Below are 17,495 nucleotides of genomic sequence, written 5' to 3'. Positions count from 1 at the left end.
GAAATTTCAAATTTCCCATTGAAGGAAAATTAGCAATACAACTTTTCAAAGATTGAATGTAACTGTGCAGTATAACTTAATGTCTTTACCAGGGTTAATGTTGCTAACCAACATTGACCAAGTCCCACAGCTGCATTAAGGGGATCCTGCCACTCTTTGAAGATCCCCTTATTGTTTTTGCTGTCCTAAGGGAACAAGCAAGAAATGGTTATGATGGCACCCGTTGAAGGGTGCATATTCAGAAGGAAGACTGAGCACAAAACAGATTAGGGGACTTTGGGGTTAAGAGTGAAGTAATCTTATCCACAGCTTTGTTAACATTTTGAACTTTGTTTGTGTCTTACAAGAATTTATTTTACAACATGGTCTTCAGCTTGATGACTTGCTTCATTTTTGTGTTAGTTTAGGGCAGTGTCTGGTCTGACCACCTTAGTTAAGCTTCATTTCAATATGAAAGAAATCAACATTCTGAATCCTAAGGTAGCTGGAGCTTGATGATTTATATGTGCTCAGGGAGAAGAACTGTTGCTCTGTTTATTCAGAGACACTCCCTTCTTTCATATCATGTCAAAGCACTGTAATATTTCTCTTTGAAGACATCTCTTTTAAAGGATACTTGCCTCGGGGCAAAAAAAGCAGTCATTCTAAATACTAAAAAAAGAACCCACCATCTGTTCTCACACTTTGTAAAGAACTGGGGTGACAAAGAATTTTTTTAAAGGGGGGGATGTCTAAGTCTTAAGAAAGCTTGTTTATCAAGTCATCAAGAAGGATATAACTAATCAACACTAAAAACAGCAGCACTCTACTAGATATTTTTCTTTGAAATGTGAACTTGTTAATTACTATGTACCGTAATATGAATGACTAATGTTGATTTCACTTATTTCCCATGGAATTCTTTCCTGGGGCATGATAGACCATCCCCCCCTCTCTATGTGTACATATTGACTATATACTGTAGGAAGAGTGATGTAGCATTGCCGCTTAAAGGCCCCTATTTTATGTGATATGTTGTAATTCCACCAGTATTATTAGAAGTGGTTATTATGACCCTGTCTCTGTATTTATTTCTAAGATCCTATCCCTTGTTTTCTTATTTATTATTTGGCTTGCTCGGTGCTATAATTAAAGGCTCTCAGCTAGATGAAGTGATGATGTTTTTCTGCTGTTGTATACCAGGGCGGTACAAATCTTGAAAGGAATGCTTCACTTCAACAAAGATTGAACCAAAGTAGTTTCTCAAGTGCCATTCACCAAAAACTTCCAGGCAGTATGAAGTACTGTATTTTTTGGAGTATAAGATGCACCTTTTTCCCTCAAAAAAGAGGTTGGAAATCTGGGTGCGTCTTATACACCGAATACAGCATTTTTTTGCCTCCTGAAGCCCCGCTCCTTTCACCAAAATGGCCGTGCATAGCCTTATGGAGACTTTCAGAGAGCTCCTGGAGGCTGGGGAGGGCAGAAATGAGCAAAAAACAGGCTGGTTTTTTTACCCCCCCAGCCCCCAGCAGCACTCTATAAGCCTCCATAAGGCTATGCATGCAATTTTTTTTTACAAAAGTGGGCGCATTTTTTTTGAAAAATGGACCATTTTTTGCTCGTTTTTGCCCCCCCCCAGGAGCATTCTGCAAACCCCCACAGGCTATTCATACCTTTTTTAAAAAACGGGCCTGTTTTCGTGAAAAACGGCCGTTTTTGGGAGGTTTGCAAAGTGCAAGAACTTTTTTCCCCCTTTTGGAAAGCTCTTTAACTGATTGATGAGAATTAGATTGATCAAGAGCTGTGCCAGCAGAAACCAAGTCTTAGGTGCTCTCTCTCTCTCCCTATCTACTGTATTTCTCTCTCTCTATTTCTCTCTCTATCCCTCTACCTACCAACCTACCTATCTACTGTATTTTATCTTTCCTACCTACCTACCTTTTCTCTCTCTCTCTCTTTCTATTCCTTTCTCTCTATCCCTCCAACTACCTATCTACACACTCTCTCTGTCTCCCTACCTACCTACTGTATTTCTCTCTCTTCTCTCTCTTTCTCTCTCTATTTCTCTCTTTACCTACCTACCTACCTACTCTCTCTCTCTCCATACCTACCTACTGTATTTCTCTCTCTTTCCCTCCCTCTCTATCCCTCTATCTTCCTACCTATTTTTTTTTTAAAAATTGCCTCTTCAAAACCCTGGTGCGTCTTATACTCCGGTGCATCTTATACTTGCCTTGAATCTTTGCTTTGATATAGGAAATAATAATGCTTGGGGGAAGTGAAATTAATTTGCTGTTACATTTCTCATATGTTCATCTCTTTGAGTTGGTTTCCCTTTTTTAGGGAAAACTATTTTTTTAGTATTAGTGCCAGAAAAACCAAGTTACAAATTTTCTACTTGGTTTTATGTTTTGTGTATTAGGAACTATAGTATAAGTGCTGCAGGCTAGATTGGGAAATAAAAAAATCTGCTGGAAAAAGCAATGGGATACCACTTTTGTATTCTTTCCAAAAATACTACATGGATGTGTTTATCAAGTCGATCATGAGTTGAAGTTGCTCAAAAGAAATGTTATCTTTTTGTATCAGTCATTCATACAAGCCTATTTTGTGTTCTTACATTCAGAAAAGTAAATACAGTAACCCACAGTAAATAGCTGATTGCTAATGTGTTTTATCCAGTGCTCCAGAGTTATATGTTAGTGTTGAAAGGAAAACTAGGTCAAATTCCAAGCTGGGAATAAAATGGAGGCTGCTTAAGAAAAATGGTTTATTGATGAGCTGACCAACATGTAGTTCTGGGACAGCTGACTAATTAGCTAATGACTGCAAGGATTTCTATTCAGTTTACAGTATTTTGTAATTTTGAGGTTTGCTTTAGGCACTTTTATTATTTGATTGGTGGTGAGTTAATCCAATTATAGCCTAAAAGTCCTGTCCTTCTTAATCCCATCAACTGGACCTGAAAATGATTTGTTTATGAATAGATTGGCCTAGATTTCTCAATGGATACAAAATATCCATCTCTAAAGACTTCAGGCATCTTCTGGAGTCTGTTGGGGCCGCTTTCTGCCTTTTTGAAGATTTTTCTCTATTACAATGAATTACTTGCTAACCTTATTGAATGTTGTTCTTTCACCAGGCTAAGTTATTCCACAGGGTTGCAGTAAGGATAAAATGGGATATCTGCCTTTGTGTGCTCCTTGAAATAAAAAGTCAGATAGAAATGTAAAAGTCCTTGAAATCCAGAGCGTGAATAATTAAGACTGTTCTTAAGAGCCGTATCTGAACAGAGCTAACGGATCTAGACACTGCAGTAACGTAGACAGCCACTATTTAATGGTGGCCCTGATTTTGAACCCCAGATTTGGTACACCTAATTTTAAGTGATTGCTTATTTTACAGCCAAAGTGTAGTCTCCAAATTTTTACTTAACTATTTATAATTTATTATTGATATTGAACTTCTTTTTAAAGAAACGAGAGGCTTTCTTGTTTGCTTAAATCTCTTCTGCCCTTTCTCAAGTTGGAAGTAGTTCTTTCAAATCTAAACACAGATACAGACAAAATGTTTCAGCAGAATTTATTATTGATGAATGGATTTATGGGTTTCGTTTGCAGCTAGATTTGAGTTATCAACCACACTTGATATTCTGCTTTTTAAATAATAGCATGAATGAGTAAGTCCCTGTTTTTCTAGGTGAAATTTCCATTAAAATTTAAAAAGTTTTATTTAAAATATCAAAGCTACTAAAAACCAAGTACCCCACTGGTAAACTAAATCATGCATTTCACATTTTCTGTCTAGGGAGCGTATGGAACTATTGGAGGAAGCAAAGAAAATGGAAATGGCAAAATTTCGTTATATTCTTCCAGTGTATGGCATTTGTAAAGAGCCTGTAGGGTTGGTCATGGAATACATGGAAACGGGATCTTTGGAGAAGCTCCTGGCCTCTGAACCGCTTCCCTGGGAGCTACGTTTTCGAATCATCCACGAAACAGCTGTAGGCATGAACTTCCTTCACTGCATGTCTCCACCTTTACTTCACCTGGATCTTAAGCCAGCAAACATCCTGCTTGATGCCCACTATCATGTTAAGGTAGGTCACAGTCTTTCAGAATATGATTCCCCATTTTTTACCAATCGGTTCAGGATGACAGGGAAGATTCACTTAATATAAATTTGCAGTTGTCATGCAACACTTTTTTGTAAGCTTAGTAGCAAACTTAAAGAAACCAATGAATGGGCTAAGAACACCTACAGCTACCTTACAAAGTAATTAAAATAAATTGGAATGAAAAAAAGGTTTGGCATTTACCTTGCCCATAAAAGCATTTATTCCAAAGAAAAAGCACATTCGCTTATCACCATCTTTTAAAAATGTATTTATTGTATTTATTGATCAAATTTATACTATGTAAATCTAACTATATAAGTGATTCTGAGCAGCTGACAAGTAAAAACATCATTTAAATCCTTACAAAATATAAAAAGCTGAGAGAGCATTGTCAAATCACCAATCATTCCCAGGGCTGTGTACCACTATTGAATTCCCATGCTAGTTTGACACCAAGCCAGCTCTTAGTGTTCTTCTGGAAGACCGCAAAAGTAGGTGCCAACCTTATCTTCAAGGGCCAGGTGTTTCATAGGACAGGGTCCAATGGCAGAAAAGGCTCTCCTCCTAGGCCTTGGCAGTCAAAATGCTTTAGCTGATGAGGGCCTTCTTGCTGGCTTGGGTAAAATGGTTCAATGTGATTGAGATGAGATGGTTCCTCAAGTAATCTGGCCCCATGCTGTGAAGAGCTTTAAAGGTCATAACCAATACCTTGAATTGGACCTGGAAGCAAACGGGCACTCAAAGCAAATATACACAGCAGAGGTGTTACATGTGCAGTCCTAGTGATACCCATAACTATGCAAGTCACCAGCTCTGTAGCACCTGCAGCTTCTGGAAACTTTTCAAGAGTAGCTCCCATATAGAACATCTTGCAGTAATCCATGTAGAAGATGACCAGGGCATGAATGACAAAGAGAAAGTGTTCCCAGTCCATGAAAGGATGCAGCTGACCCACAACATGAAGGAGTTGTGAGTTTAGGAGGATCCCAAATTGTGCACTAGGTTCAACTGGGGCACTGCAACCCCATCCAGGACCAAAGAAGCTAAAGCCCTTGAGAGAAAAGAGCCCCGCCTCCAGGCACTGTGAAAGAACATCCACGGCTAAGTGCCTTAGCCTTTACAATTTTTGAATATTTATTGCAGTGTTTCTCAACCTTGTCGACTTGAAGATGTCTGGACTTCAACTCCCAGAATTCCCCAGCCAGCATTCGCTGGCTGGGGAATTCTGGGAGTTGAAGTCCAGACATCTTCAAGTTGACAAGGTTGAGAAACACTGATTTATTGTTCAGGCCATTGTTAAAATTGAAAAATTACATTAATGGGGATATTCATAAATTAAAGTCATCACATGTGCATTTTGTCTGGCCCTGCTTGGGCTTGTGAAAACTCTAGTTTCAAAACAGAACACAAATGCAAGTTAAAAAAAAACAGAAATATGCATTTACGGGAATGTAATAAAGTTGAAAGAGAAAAGGAAGCAGGTAAGATCCTGGATCCAATTCTATGCCCTATCTCTCATTTGCGTAGTTATATCTGGCAACTAAATAAACAGAAGTCATAGCAACAGGGCTTAATTTTTAATCAAAGTTTATTATTTGCCAAACAATACTTCCTTCATTATAATCCTATATAAAGAGTCACTAAGATGTAGCTGGTATTTCCCAACAGCAATCTAGTTGATGTCCAGAATTGTTAACCACTTCCTCTTTAAGTAAGCTTGGAAGTCTGCTGCATCCATCGCAACCAATATCTTTGCTCATTCAGTTTAGTGCTTACCATGGTTATAAATGGCTTGAATTCTGGGCATGAGTTAAATTGCTAAAGTACATTAGTTAAATTACTTTGGAAATGATTTTTGAAGGTAGACTTTAGAATTTGAGCTCTAAGTAGATATTCAGATTCCTTTTTCTTGTAGCAATCCAATATATGGATAGCAGTGGTGGGTTTCAATTTTTTTTAGAACCTCTTCTATAGTGGTGGCCTGCTTTGTGGGAGTGGCTTGCTGGCCATGTGACCGGGTGAGAGTGACTTGCCAGCCATGTGACCGGGTGGGCGTGGCCAACTTGTAAAATGTGCTGAAACTCACTTAACAACGCTCTTGCTTAGCAACCAAAATTTTGGCTCAGAAACTCTGGCATTTGAAGCACGCAAGTCTTAAAGCTGTCAAGTTACAAGACCCTTGCACCCCCTAACCCTTCAGAAAAAAACCCCAGGGGTGTTCAAACTTGACAGCTTTAAGACTTGTGGACTTCAACTCCCAGAATTCCTCCTCTCGCTCTTCATCTTGATGATGTGCGGATGGGCGGGGGGAGGGAGCTGGAATCGGTTCTAAACGGCACTGCAAATTTGTGGAACCTCTTCTATAGAAGAGGTTAGAACTGGCAAGAACCCACCCCTGGTGGATAGGCACGGTCTCCATAGTTGTTCAGTCATATTTGTGATGTGTGTCATAAAAGGTATAATGCTGCTGTTACCAGACTAGCTTTCTATGATTGGATATGTATCCCCAACACACTTAGAGGAAGGACTGACTTGGGAAGGAGCAGTTAATATATGGTTGAAATCCGTTTTCTATCGTCTCTATCTGAGTGACTGAGAGATGATGAGAGAAGCTGGGATTTGTAGTTCAGTAACATTTAGAGGGGATGTCTATGAAAGATTCTTAGTCATCCAGGTCACAGTTGTCCCAAAGGTGCTTTTTTCCAAGAGGCAACTGGATTTTCTGATTTTTCTTTGAAGACATTTCACTTCTCATTCAAGAAGCTTCTTCAGCTCTGACTGGATGGTGGGAAATGGAAAGATTTCATTCTCCACCATCCAGTCAGAGCTGAAGATGAGAAGTGAAATGTCTTCAAAGAAAAAACAGAAAGTCCAGTTGCACTTTGGGACATTTGGAGGGAATATATCCTGAGTTTGTAGAAAACTGACTCAAGCTTTTTAAAAATGATATCTTAGGTAAATAAATTAAGAAAGAATCTTAAAAAATATTTTCTGAAGGATTAGTGGTGACAAAGATGCCCTTGTTCTGATATAAAGTTTTATGTGCTAGGTTTCCTTCCATTGTATATGAATAATGTATCTAGTACATTGTGTAGGTTGCATCATCATATTTCTTCCAATAATCTTTTGGTCTCATTTTGAAAGAATTGTGCTATTGAGTAAAATTTGGAAATCTTGTATTTTATGTTGAATTCAAAATCTTGAATCACTGCTTTGACTCTGTCAAATTGTAGCCTAATTTAAATTGAGGGGGGGGAGAGGGGAGAGAGAGGGAGGGAGAGAGAGAGGGTCAGTCAGTCAGTCAGTCATATACCCCCGACTCTTAACGGGGGATATATGAGTAAAAACATATGCTGTAAAAGAAAAATATTCAAGGCAACCAATTTTAAAACTATGGAGCTCTTAGAACAGTGAGGGGTGAGAAACTGTGGTTGTTTTACGACTTGTGGGCTTCAACTACCAGAATTCCTGAGCCAGCCATGGTTCCCAACCTCTGTCTTAGGACATTGCTCTTTTTGTTAATATGTAGGCGCATTACAAAAGACACCAAATACTTCATGTGCTTCATTTGTCAGTGCATCTAGATATGTAGGGATGTCCAACTTGAGCTTGGGGACCCCATGTTACAAGCCTGTGCTTTAAAATATAGATTCATGGTAAATGCTCAATGATTGTTAATGGCTTTCTCAAAATATATGAACCACTATAACTGGTTGGTACGCGTTCTGTTCTGAGTAGGAATCAAATTTCATAGTGTTTTTGATGAGGCTATTTTTTTTTTGCTATTTAACTATCAAAAGCAGGGGGGGGGATTACATCATTTTAAATCCTTTTTCTTTTTTTCACCAACCAGAAGCACAATGTAATTTAAATTTCCCTAATTTTTTTCTAATTTTTCCTCATCATTTTTTTATAATCTAAACTCTTTACAAAAACAGTGAAGTTATGCCCATTATCTCTTTCCTTTCTTTCTTTCTGCTATCACTACATTTGCTACTTTCTTGTTGTTCATTTATAATTAAATGTGTTTTAGTTCCCCAACCCATTTACTCTGTAAACAGCACTTAATCATTAGCTAATAATGGCTCTTTACCATCTGGCTAACTTTTAAAAATCCATATGTAAGGGATTTTCAATAATGTCTACATAATATTATTTATCCTAACTGGGATGATTAATTACAAATCATAATAGATAGTCCTTAATCAGCAGTTGCCACAATATTCTGTTTTTTCTCCTCTCTGACTCTTATTGCCTCCAGATTGCAGTCCATACATACACAGGTAGGCCACGACCTATGACCACAATTAAGCCCCAAATTTCTGTTGCTGAGCAAGACATTTGTTAAGTGAGGTTTGCCCCATTTTACCACCTTTCCGGCCACAGTTGTTAAGTGAATCACTGCTTTTGTTAAGTTAGTAACATGGCTGTTAAGTGAATCTGGCTTCCTCATTGACTTTGCTTGTCAGAAGGTCGCAAAAGGGGATCACATGACTCTGGGACACTGCAACCATCATAAATATGTGTCAGTTGCCAAGCATCTGACTTTTGATCATGTGACAATGGGAATGCTGTAAAATTCATTAAGTGTGAAAAATGGTAATAAATCACTTTTATTAGTGCTATTATAACTTTTGAACAGTCACAAAATAAACTGCTGTATGTGAAATCAATTGAATTTAATTTCACAGGGTTTCTGAATAGACATGTTTTTCTGGTATGACTTCTTCTGCACATCATTTTATCCTAAATATTTAACTTTATAGTTGAGTCTTATAAGAAGGGCTTATTTCTTTATATACTCAGGAAATAGAAAGCTGTACAAGATGCCCTCAGTTGACATGCTGGCATATTGTTAGATTGCTTTAGTAAACAAATTCTTAGGATATAGAGAATGTAAAGGGCAATATTTCTGCACAATGGTTACAGAAGCATGGACGATTTAACAGCAGTTATTTTGAGACTGCTGAATTGTTTCTTTTTCACCCTTTAAAAATCTTCTGTTTTGGGAACACAGATTATACTTTTGTTTTGAAACCTAAATAAATCATGTACAAATTTGGAGAAATATTGTTCAGATTTTACAAAATAATTCTCTGACACTGGGCTGCCTATAGAGGGGTGGGAAATTCTTTTTTCCTTATAATAAAACTTTTTCTTTATTCTCTGGACCAATATATTTGCTACCATTTAGGCAAAATTTATCCTTCTGAGGTGATCTTTTCTTAATCAAACCATTCACTCAGCCTCTTAAAATCTGTCATGTGTTTTTGAAATGCTTATTGTTTGGAGGGAAAAAACAACATTAATTTTTGAGGAAGAGTGAAATTGGGAATCTAACTAGAATTAAGCATTTAAGACCAAATAATCTCAGTATTTGATTTCTCCCTTCAAAAAACTGTTTTAATTTTGGCTGGACTTGTACTGGACAAGATGTGCTTGTTGTGGTAAAAGGGGAAAGCATTTTTGGCATCACAAGGACAAATTGTATAATTTGCTAGTTTATCAATTACTTGAAAAGCTACATTGAAAAGCTACACACACACACACACACACAAAATAGACACATGGAAGAAACTGGAAGTGTGGAAAATGAAATGCAAAAGGCAATGATAGGTGTCTTTTATAAAACCATTGCACTTTGAAATCACAAACATGCATGTTTGCATTGATCAGCTGATTAACTCATGTAACGTTATGTAATAAAATACACACACAACCTTTGTCCCTGTTTGAGAAATTATAGCTCACTTATTTTATGTTGAAATTTCTGTTTAGGGTTCCTTTATTTAAGATAGCAGCAGTACACTTGAAGGAGGGACATTTTCATTTTTGATGGGAGGTTATTATCACTGCCTTTTTGTTTTATGTGGAAGGAAAAATACATTGTTGATAAATAACTGGCATATTGTATTTTGACTTGAATACATGTGCATCTATCAGCATTCTATATATCTTAGTTTAGCGCTGGGTTAAGGTTGTATACTTGTATATTGTGATATATTCATAGGAGTTTGACTTGTAATAAGATGGGAACTATAACATTCCCTATGATTATCAGAAGAATTTAAAATGTGAACACACTAGGAAGTAACCAAAATTATTCTTTTGACAACATTGGCTTGATAATTATTTGAATAGGCTATTTCTGCTATTAATCATCTACTTTAGTTGGTTGGTTGATTGGTTTTTATCAATTATGGACAGGTTGGGTTCACATTTTTTCTTTCCAGTTTTACACAGTAGTCTAGGAATGCAAAATAGGAAGATAGAATATTTGGAAAAAAATGAAACCTCTCATTTTTATCAGATTTCAGACTTTGGATTGGCCAAATGCAATGGGCTTTCTCATTCTCATGATCTCAGCATGGATGGACTTTGTGGCACTATTGCATATCTGCCCCCAGAACGAATTAAAGAGAAGAATAGATACTTTGATACAACACATGACATATATAGGTAAGTGTCTACAGTATTCTGCCCCCCCCCCTCTTTTCTTTCCTTGTTGTATCTATTTCTCATTGGTAGCTGCTAGCCACAGCCTAGATATCTTAAATTAAATATAACTGTGCTGGATAGACTGTGGGATAATTCAACCTGTAGCAAGCCTGAAACCTTCACTAGCTTTGAAGACAGTTGCTTCCAAAAACTGTTTTAAAAACTATGACTGGAATAACAGAATAACACCCATAGTTACTGCAACAGTGGATTTCCAGTGCCTCCATTGTATTAGATTCTGTGCTCGCAGTCTGGGATTGTAGCCATTTCTGTTTCCAGAAGTGAACTGCACACCAGTGTGTCATCTTTGAACTGGAAGGGCCACCATATAGACTATTGCAAGATAATTCTTATGTTCTTGAAATCTTGAAAGTGTTGCCATTTCGGATCTGATAATCAGATGTAATTAGCTTTAGAGGATGCAACTGTAAATACAGCATGCTATATGCATTAATGATTTTATAAAGGTATTAATTTTGTCTTTGCAGCTTTTCCATTGTTATCTGGGGAGTTCTGACACAGAAGAAGCCTTTTTCAGGTAAGCAAAACATCCCTTCTTGTGAATCATAAGTGTAAATGACTATGTTAGGCAGAATTCCTCCCTGGACAAAATGTGTTTATTGTGATATGTTTACTCTTCAAAATATCCAGCCATAATAACTGATAGCATTCATCCATTCCAACTACTAAAATATTGTCCATATCACATGAGAATGGTTTTCCTGCTATTGTATCTCTCTTAAAACCTATCCTGGGAGCCATCAGATGAGAGAAATTCCAGAAAGCAGTATTGCATTTACCATTCATGCTAGACATGGAGGTATATGAAATGAAATCTCTCAGGAAAGAACAGCTGAATTACATGGAGTTGCTCATAATGTGGGATAGCATGTAAAAAAGCCAAATAGGTGACTTCTGCCATCAGTATTAGCTCTAGACCTTATTACTTTAAGGATTGTGATTTACAGCTATTGAAAAGAAATGCACTAGGTGCATTTTCCATCTCTGGCTCCAACACTGAGCCTCTGATTCTTTTAATACAGCCATGAATACTGTTCATCTTTTTGTTTCATCCTGTTCAAATAGAGTAAGAAAACTGTCCAGAACAGCCCATTTATAAATAGTGTAACATGTATAGCATGTTACTACACGTTGAAAGATTAGATGTTTTAAAAAAAAGAATCTAATGGGTGATAAAATGTGTCTCTGCCCTAGCACTAGACTGGGAATCTTAAAAGGAAGCACCTATCAGATATGTATTTTCTGCTTTCTATCTGTAGAAGAAAATAACATTCTACACATTATGGTGAAAGTGGTTAATGGTCATCGCCCAGAACTTCCACCTGTCTCCAAATCCAGACCTCGTGCATGTAATAACTTGATTAAACTGATGCAAAAGTGCTGGCAAGATGACCCTAGCAAGAGGCCAACATTTAAAGGTAAACTTTGCTTCTAATCAAATTCTTTGGTGAAATAATGAGTCATTTCAGGGTAAAAGCCTGTATTAATCCCCAGTGGAGCCCCACCAAAATCTTGTTAAAAATGATGAATACAAAATATACACAATACATTATTGTGCTGGCAATAGTCAGGGAACATCCTATTACAGGAAAAGGATTACAGGAGAACTTGTCTAAACATGAATAGTTGATTTAGGCATCAGATGATGTACCAATCTAGTTAACTCCCCAAATTATTGCCTAGGGTGGAACTTTCTAATCTGAATTAGCTTTGCTACAATATATTCAGCACAAAGTAAACATATTAGAAGCTTTATTTATGATTCTGGCTTCAGTGGTGCAAATTAGCTCTAGATGTTTAAAAAGCATTGAGACGCCATAGCAGGGACAAACAAACCCGAGGTGAGATTCTTGCCCTCCAATCCATGTACTTAATTGGCATTTGAGTCTATCTTTTTTCCAATTAAAAGGAGAAGTAGGGAGCTGCACAATTGCCTCTTCCATAAAGTGCAGCACCTGCTGCCCAGGGCAGCACTCTCATTCTGGATGACAGAAAGCTAGCATTGCAGTTATCTTGCAAATATCTTTTGAGGAGGGTGGGGGGAGTGGGAATAAGAGCCAGAAAAGTATTTCTAAATACTTTTCTAAAAGTATTAGCTCTTTCTAAAAATGCTTAAAGTTGAAATAAACTTTGATCCTTCTGCAATTACCGATCTTCCCTGATCCCCAGTTTGTGGAACAGATTAAAATATGGCTGTACATTTCTTTTTAAAATGTGGAATTGGCATTCAGTATTTGGCTTCAGTTGGATAAATCAGGATCACATTGTAATATATTTATAGTGCAGATATTTTTCACTGTTCTGTGTTGAGAGGGATTTTTAAAAAAAAGCAATGGTGGGAAAGTGTGTATTGAGCTGGGGAAAATGGCTGTTCCTTTGTATATTTGCTGTTATTGGAGAAATTAAGGGAGCTACTAGGCAAGGCCCAAAACTGACCATTATTTGAATTATCTGTAAAATATCCCTCTAGTGAAAAGGGAGGCCTATAGCAAGTGTGAAGAAAATAAATTGTATCTTTTTTTTTAGAAATTACTTCTGAAACAGAAGAGCTCTGTGAAAAACCAGATTATGAGAATAAGGAAATGACAGTTGAGGAGGATGCAAAGGTTTCTCAGACCTATCCTAAGGTATTTATTCGAGCAAAAATTGGGTGAACTTTAATATGTTCTCTTATCTTTCACTCAATTTACAGTATATTTTAATTTGAAATGTTTCTTTTCCTCACCTCCTTTTTTTCCAGGAGATGTCCAGTATTTCCCAGCTAAAACAAGAACCTGATCCTGCATCAGTTAAAGATTACAGCCTGTCTGAATTGTTGTCTCAGCTGGACTCAGGAATTTCACAGACGGAGCAGACGGAGGAGCTCAGTCGCAGTGCATCTGAATCTAGGCTTGCCACCAGCGACAAGAGGCTGTCAGGAGTGTCTTCTGTAGACTCTGCCTTTTCTTCACGAGGTTCCCTGTCACTGTCTTTTGAGAGAGAGAATTCTGGAAGTGGTAAGTTTTATTGGGCAAGATGTAGTCAATTGTATATATTTGAGCTAGGGACAAAATAATTCAGAAAGAGATGGTAACTGGTGTGATTGAGGCAGCACAAAGCACCCTCTGGTCTTTTTTTGTTTTGTTTTAATGACAGCTGGCTGTATGAATTGCTTGACATGTTGCATATGAATTCCTAAATGCATTTCCTGTCATGTTATGGACTATGATCTTGGCAATTAATTAGCTAAATAGGGGTTATAGGAAAAGTGTTTCAATGCAAGGAGAAGTTATATTACTTTACGCCAAATGTCTTTATATTAGCTTTCCATACTTTTAAGAAAATAGGGGTAGTTACTAAGGTTTGCTGTCTGAACTACTTAATTTAAATATATCAGATATGTTGTAGTTCCTTCTTTAGTTTTTGGGAGCAGGGTTCATGATCGATGCAATATGTGGGTTTTACAGCTAAGGCTGTAAACAGACACCTGAGGCACCAAACAATGAAGAACAAATAACTCTGATTAAATGTTTACCTATATTGAATATTTAGGGCCAGTTTGGTGTGGTGGTTAAGGCATCAGGCTAGAGACCATGAGTTCCTAGTTCCACTTTAGGCACACAGCCAGCTGGGTGAATTTGGGTTAGTCACTTTCCCTCAGCCCTTGGAAGGAAGGAAGGGCAAACCTCTTCTGAAAAACCTTGCCAAGAAAACTGCTGGGACTTGTCCCACTAGTTTCTGGGAATTGAATACAACTGAATGAAAAATATTAAACATTAGAATATTACTTATACTTAAATATTTAAGAATGTATCAAAAAGCTAAACCAACTTTAGTTCTATGGGTGAGCATGTGCCTTCTTCCATGTGCAAACTAATTTGAGGATAGGTCAACAAGCCAAAAAGAATGAATAGCGAGATAAAAGCATAGAAAGTTGGTCCAGCGTTCAAAAACGTGTGTGGATTAGTACAGAATTTCTCAATTGAAAGTACCTGCAAAGAAACTGTCATATTTTATCTAATGGAACTCTTGGGCCTTTTGTACTTCTATGAAAACTAGACTGAAATAGAACTTTTTGTTTTTTGTTTCTCCAGACATTGGTACCACTGATATCCAGAAAAGAAAGCTGGCTGAGGCAATCATATCTGGAGACACTAGTAAACTGATGAAGATTCTTCAGCCTCAAGATGTAGACCTCATTTTGGATGGGAATGGTGGCCTTCTGCATTTGGCCATTGAATCAGGCCAAGAAGAATGTGTTAAGTGGCTACTTCTGAACAATGCCAATCCCAATCTGACGAATAGGAAAAGCTCTACACCCCTCCATATTGCAGTAGAGAAGAAGAACAAAAGCATTATTGAGCTGCTTCTCACAAAGAAAATTAATGTGAATGCCAAAGATGAGGATCAGTGGACAGCTCTTCATTTTGCAGCCCAAAATGGAGATGAACTAATCACAAGAATGTTGCTTGAGAAGAATGCCTTGCTGAATGAAGTGGACTTTGAAGGAAGAGCACCAATCCATGTTGCTTGCCAACATGGTCAAGAGACCGTAGTGCGCATCTTTCTGAGAAAAGGGATTTATGTTGATGTCAGAGGAAAGGATAATTGGGTGCCTTTACATTATGCTGCATGGCAAGGCCACTTACCCATTGTGAAACTTTTGGCCAAGCAGCCTGGAGTCAATGTGAATGCACAGACTGTAGATGGAAGGACCCCTCTTCATTTGGCAGCCCAGAGAGGACATTACAGAGTTGCTCGAATACTAGTACAACTGCAGTCAGATGTCAACATAAGAAATGCATTTTTTCACACTGCCCTTCATGTAGCTGCTGAAACTGGCCATACTAGCACTTCCAGGCTGCTTCTTAGTCGTGGGGCAGATATAGAAGCAACAACAGCAGAAGGCTGTACTGCCCTTCACCTAGCAGCTCGTAATGGCCATTTATCCACAATCAAGCTGTTGATGGAAGAAGGTTCTAATATGCTGGCAAGGGGTCCTTTAAACAGAACAGCACTGCATCTTGCTGCTGAAAATGGACATGATGAGGTGGTAAAGGTCCTTGTCAACCGAGAAAATATAAATGATTCAGACGAGGAAGGGTTGGTGGCTCTGCATCTTGCTGCAAAAGGTGGACACACACAAACAGCTGAAGTTCTGTTAAACCACGGTGCCTGCATCAGTATGCAGAACTTTGCATTTCAGACCCCACTGCAGTTAGCTAAACAAAATGGGAGCAACACTATTATCACGCTGCTCAGCCAGAGATAGGTGTTTGCTTTCTAATAAGTATAGGACAGGCTAATGATGACCATAGCATGAGTATCTGCTTAAACTTCATATATAAGTCTGACTTCCATGTTAATAGAAGCTACTTCTTGATGTGGCAATTCTATCTAATAAACTGAGCAGGGAAGGGAGTAAGAGTCATAAGGTTCTGGGTTCGATATCACACTTCCGTGTAAAGGAGCGCTGAGTAAGCCTTCAGTGAAGACATGATGTTCTTTCCCCATAATTCAACATGGGTGTTGGCTCACTGGAAAGATGATACGAAGAGATTAAAAAAAGAGAGAGGGTTATCCCTTGTTTTTTTCAGTGTAAAGTCAGTTTCTAATATTTCAATCATTCTTTACATTCAATGGGTGAGGTACCTTTAATTGTCACTCGAATGTTTTTTTTAAATTGATTTTTCCTTGGCTATTTACAAGATGCATGAATCAATACAAGTATCTGCATTCCTGAAAAAGTACTGCAGGGATAATTGTCCTAAAGCCACACAGAAATTAAAACTCCAGTTTTATTATTGAAAAAAAAGTAAGCGCCTATTTCAAAACTACACATTTCTAGTTCTCTGATGGTCAGTTTTTCCATGATTGTTATTATCAGCTTATGCTTACAATAACAATTGTGAGCATCCCTGTGTTAATTAGAAAATCATTTCTAATATGCAGTACCAGCTTCTGTATATATACAGTGTATATGCATAATATTTCAACATTCAACATGTGATTAATGGAAGATAGCACAAGTACAATAACATTTGTACAAGTATGCATAAGCACATGAAAAATTTATTTCATTAAATGTAAGAATAGATTGTGTCTGTTTCTTTTTAAGTGCTATAAATTACTGAACCACAGGTATAGCAATGTCTACAAAATAGATGTATCATGTATAATAACTAATATAAAAATATACTGTGTATATAATTCAGGACATTGCATGCTCTTTTTTCTACAGAAGAAAATTGAGGCTTTTTAGGTCTGGGTATGTTTTAATACACCTTTTGTAGTGTTCATTGTTTTCAGAAGTTCACATTTGATCTGTTTTACCAATAAAATAAGTTGTAAAATGGCTTTTGAGAAAATAGTTGTGCTTTATTTTTAAAGAACAGTTGTGTTTTATCACTTTGTTTTTGTTTCCTTACATCATCAACACATCCCTGCCAGAAATATTTTGCCAGGGAATATTCCCACCTTACAGAATGAGACTTGACGGCCCATTGTATGCTTTAATTATCACTTTCCAAAACTGGTGCCCCACTAATTAAATATGTTTGATTATAATTCTTATTATGATCTACCAGCATAGCCAATGATTCAATTGAGATGATTTATTTTATTTAAAACATTTATATAGCCACCCATTTTAAACCAAACTGGGCATTTATACCAAGACCAGAACAATATATACACACAATAAAATGATATTGGTCATAGTCAATATACCTGGAATATATCAGATTAGGAAGGCTGTTCTAAATCAACTAGAAACAATATAACTACATGGATTCTTATTTTTGGTTTAAAAAGAATTCAGTTAGCTGATTGAATAGTGATTTGGAAATGTGAGAATGCTGTTTCTAACAAAAGATGTTTTATTTTGCCACCAGTAAGC

At 37.3% G+C, this 17,495-nt stretch overlaps 1 protein-coding gene across 1 annotated transcript in view; it reads left to right on the top strand.

Moving 5' to 3' along the window:
* Positions 1-16,954, top strand: part of RIPK4 (receptor interacting serine/threonine kinase 4) — a 31,623-nt gene extending 14,669 nt beyond the window's left edge. Inside the window, exons 2-8 of the mRNA XM_032219301.1 lie at positions 3,790-4,081; positions 10,410-10,558; positions 11,086-11,135; positions 11,878-12,036; positions 13,145-13,245; positions 13,359-13,614; positions 14,692-16,954. Of these exons, the coding sequence (XP_032075192.1) occupies positions 3,790-4,081; positions 10,410-10,558; positions 11,086-11,135; positions 11,878-12,036; positions 13,145-13,245; positions 13,359-13,614; positions 14,692-15,869 (2,185 nt within the window). The 3' untranslated portion in view covers positions 15,870-16,954. The remainder of the gene's footprint in view (positions 1-3,789; positions 4,082-10,409; positions 10,559-11,085; positions 11,136-11,877; positions 12,037-13,144; positions 13,246-13,358; positions 13,615-14,691) is intronic.
* Positions 16,955-17,495: the final 541 nt, after the last annotated feature.

This window comes from Thamnophis elegans, chromosome 6, assembly GCF_009769535.1.
Source record: "Thamnophis elegans isolate rThaEle1 chromosome 6, rThaEle1.pri, whole genome shotgun sequence".
Lineage (NCBI taxonomy): Eukaryota > Metazoa > Chordata > Lepidosauria > Squamata > Colubridae > Thamnophis > Thamnophis elegans.
Note: the sequence above shows the minus strand (reverse complement) of the source record. Positions and strands in the feature narration are given on the sequence as shown.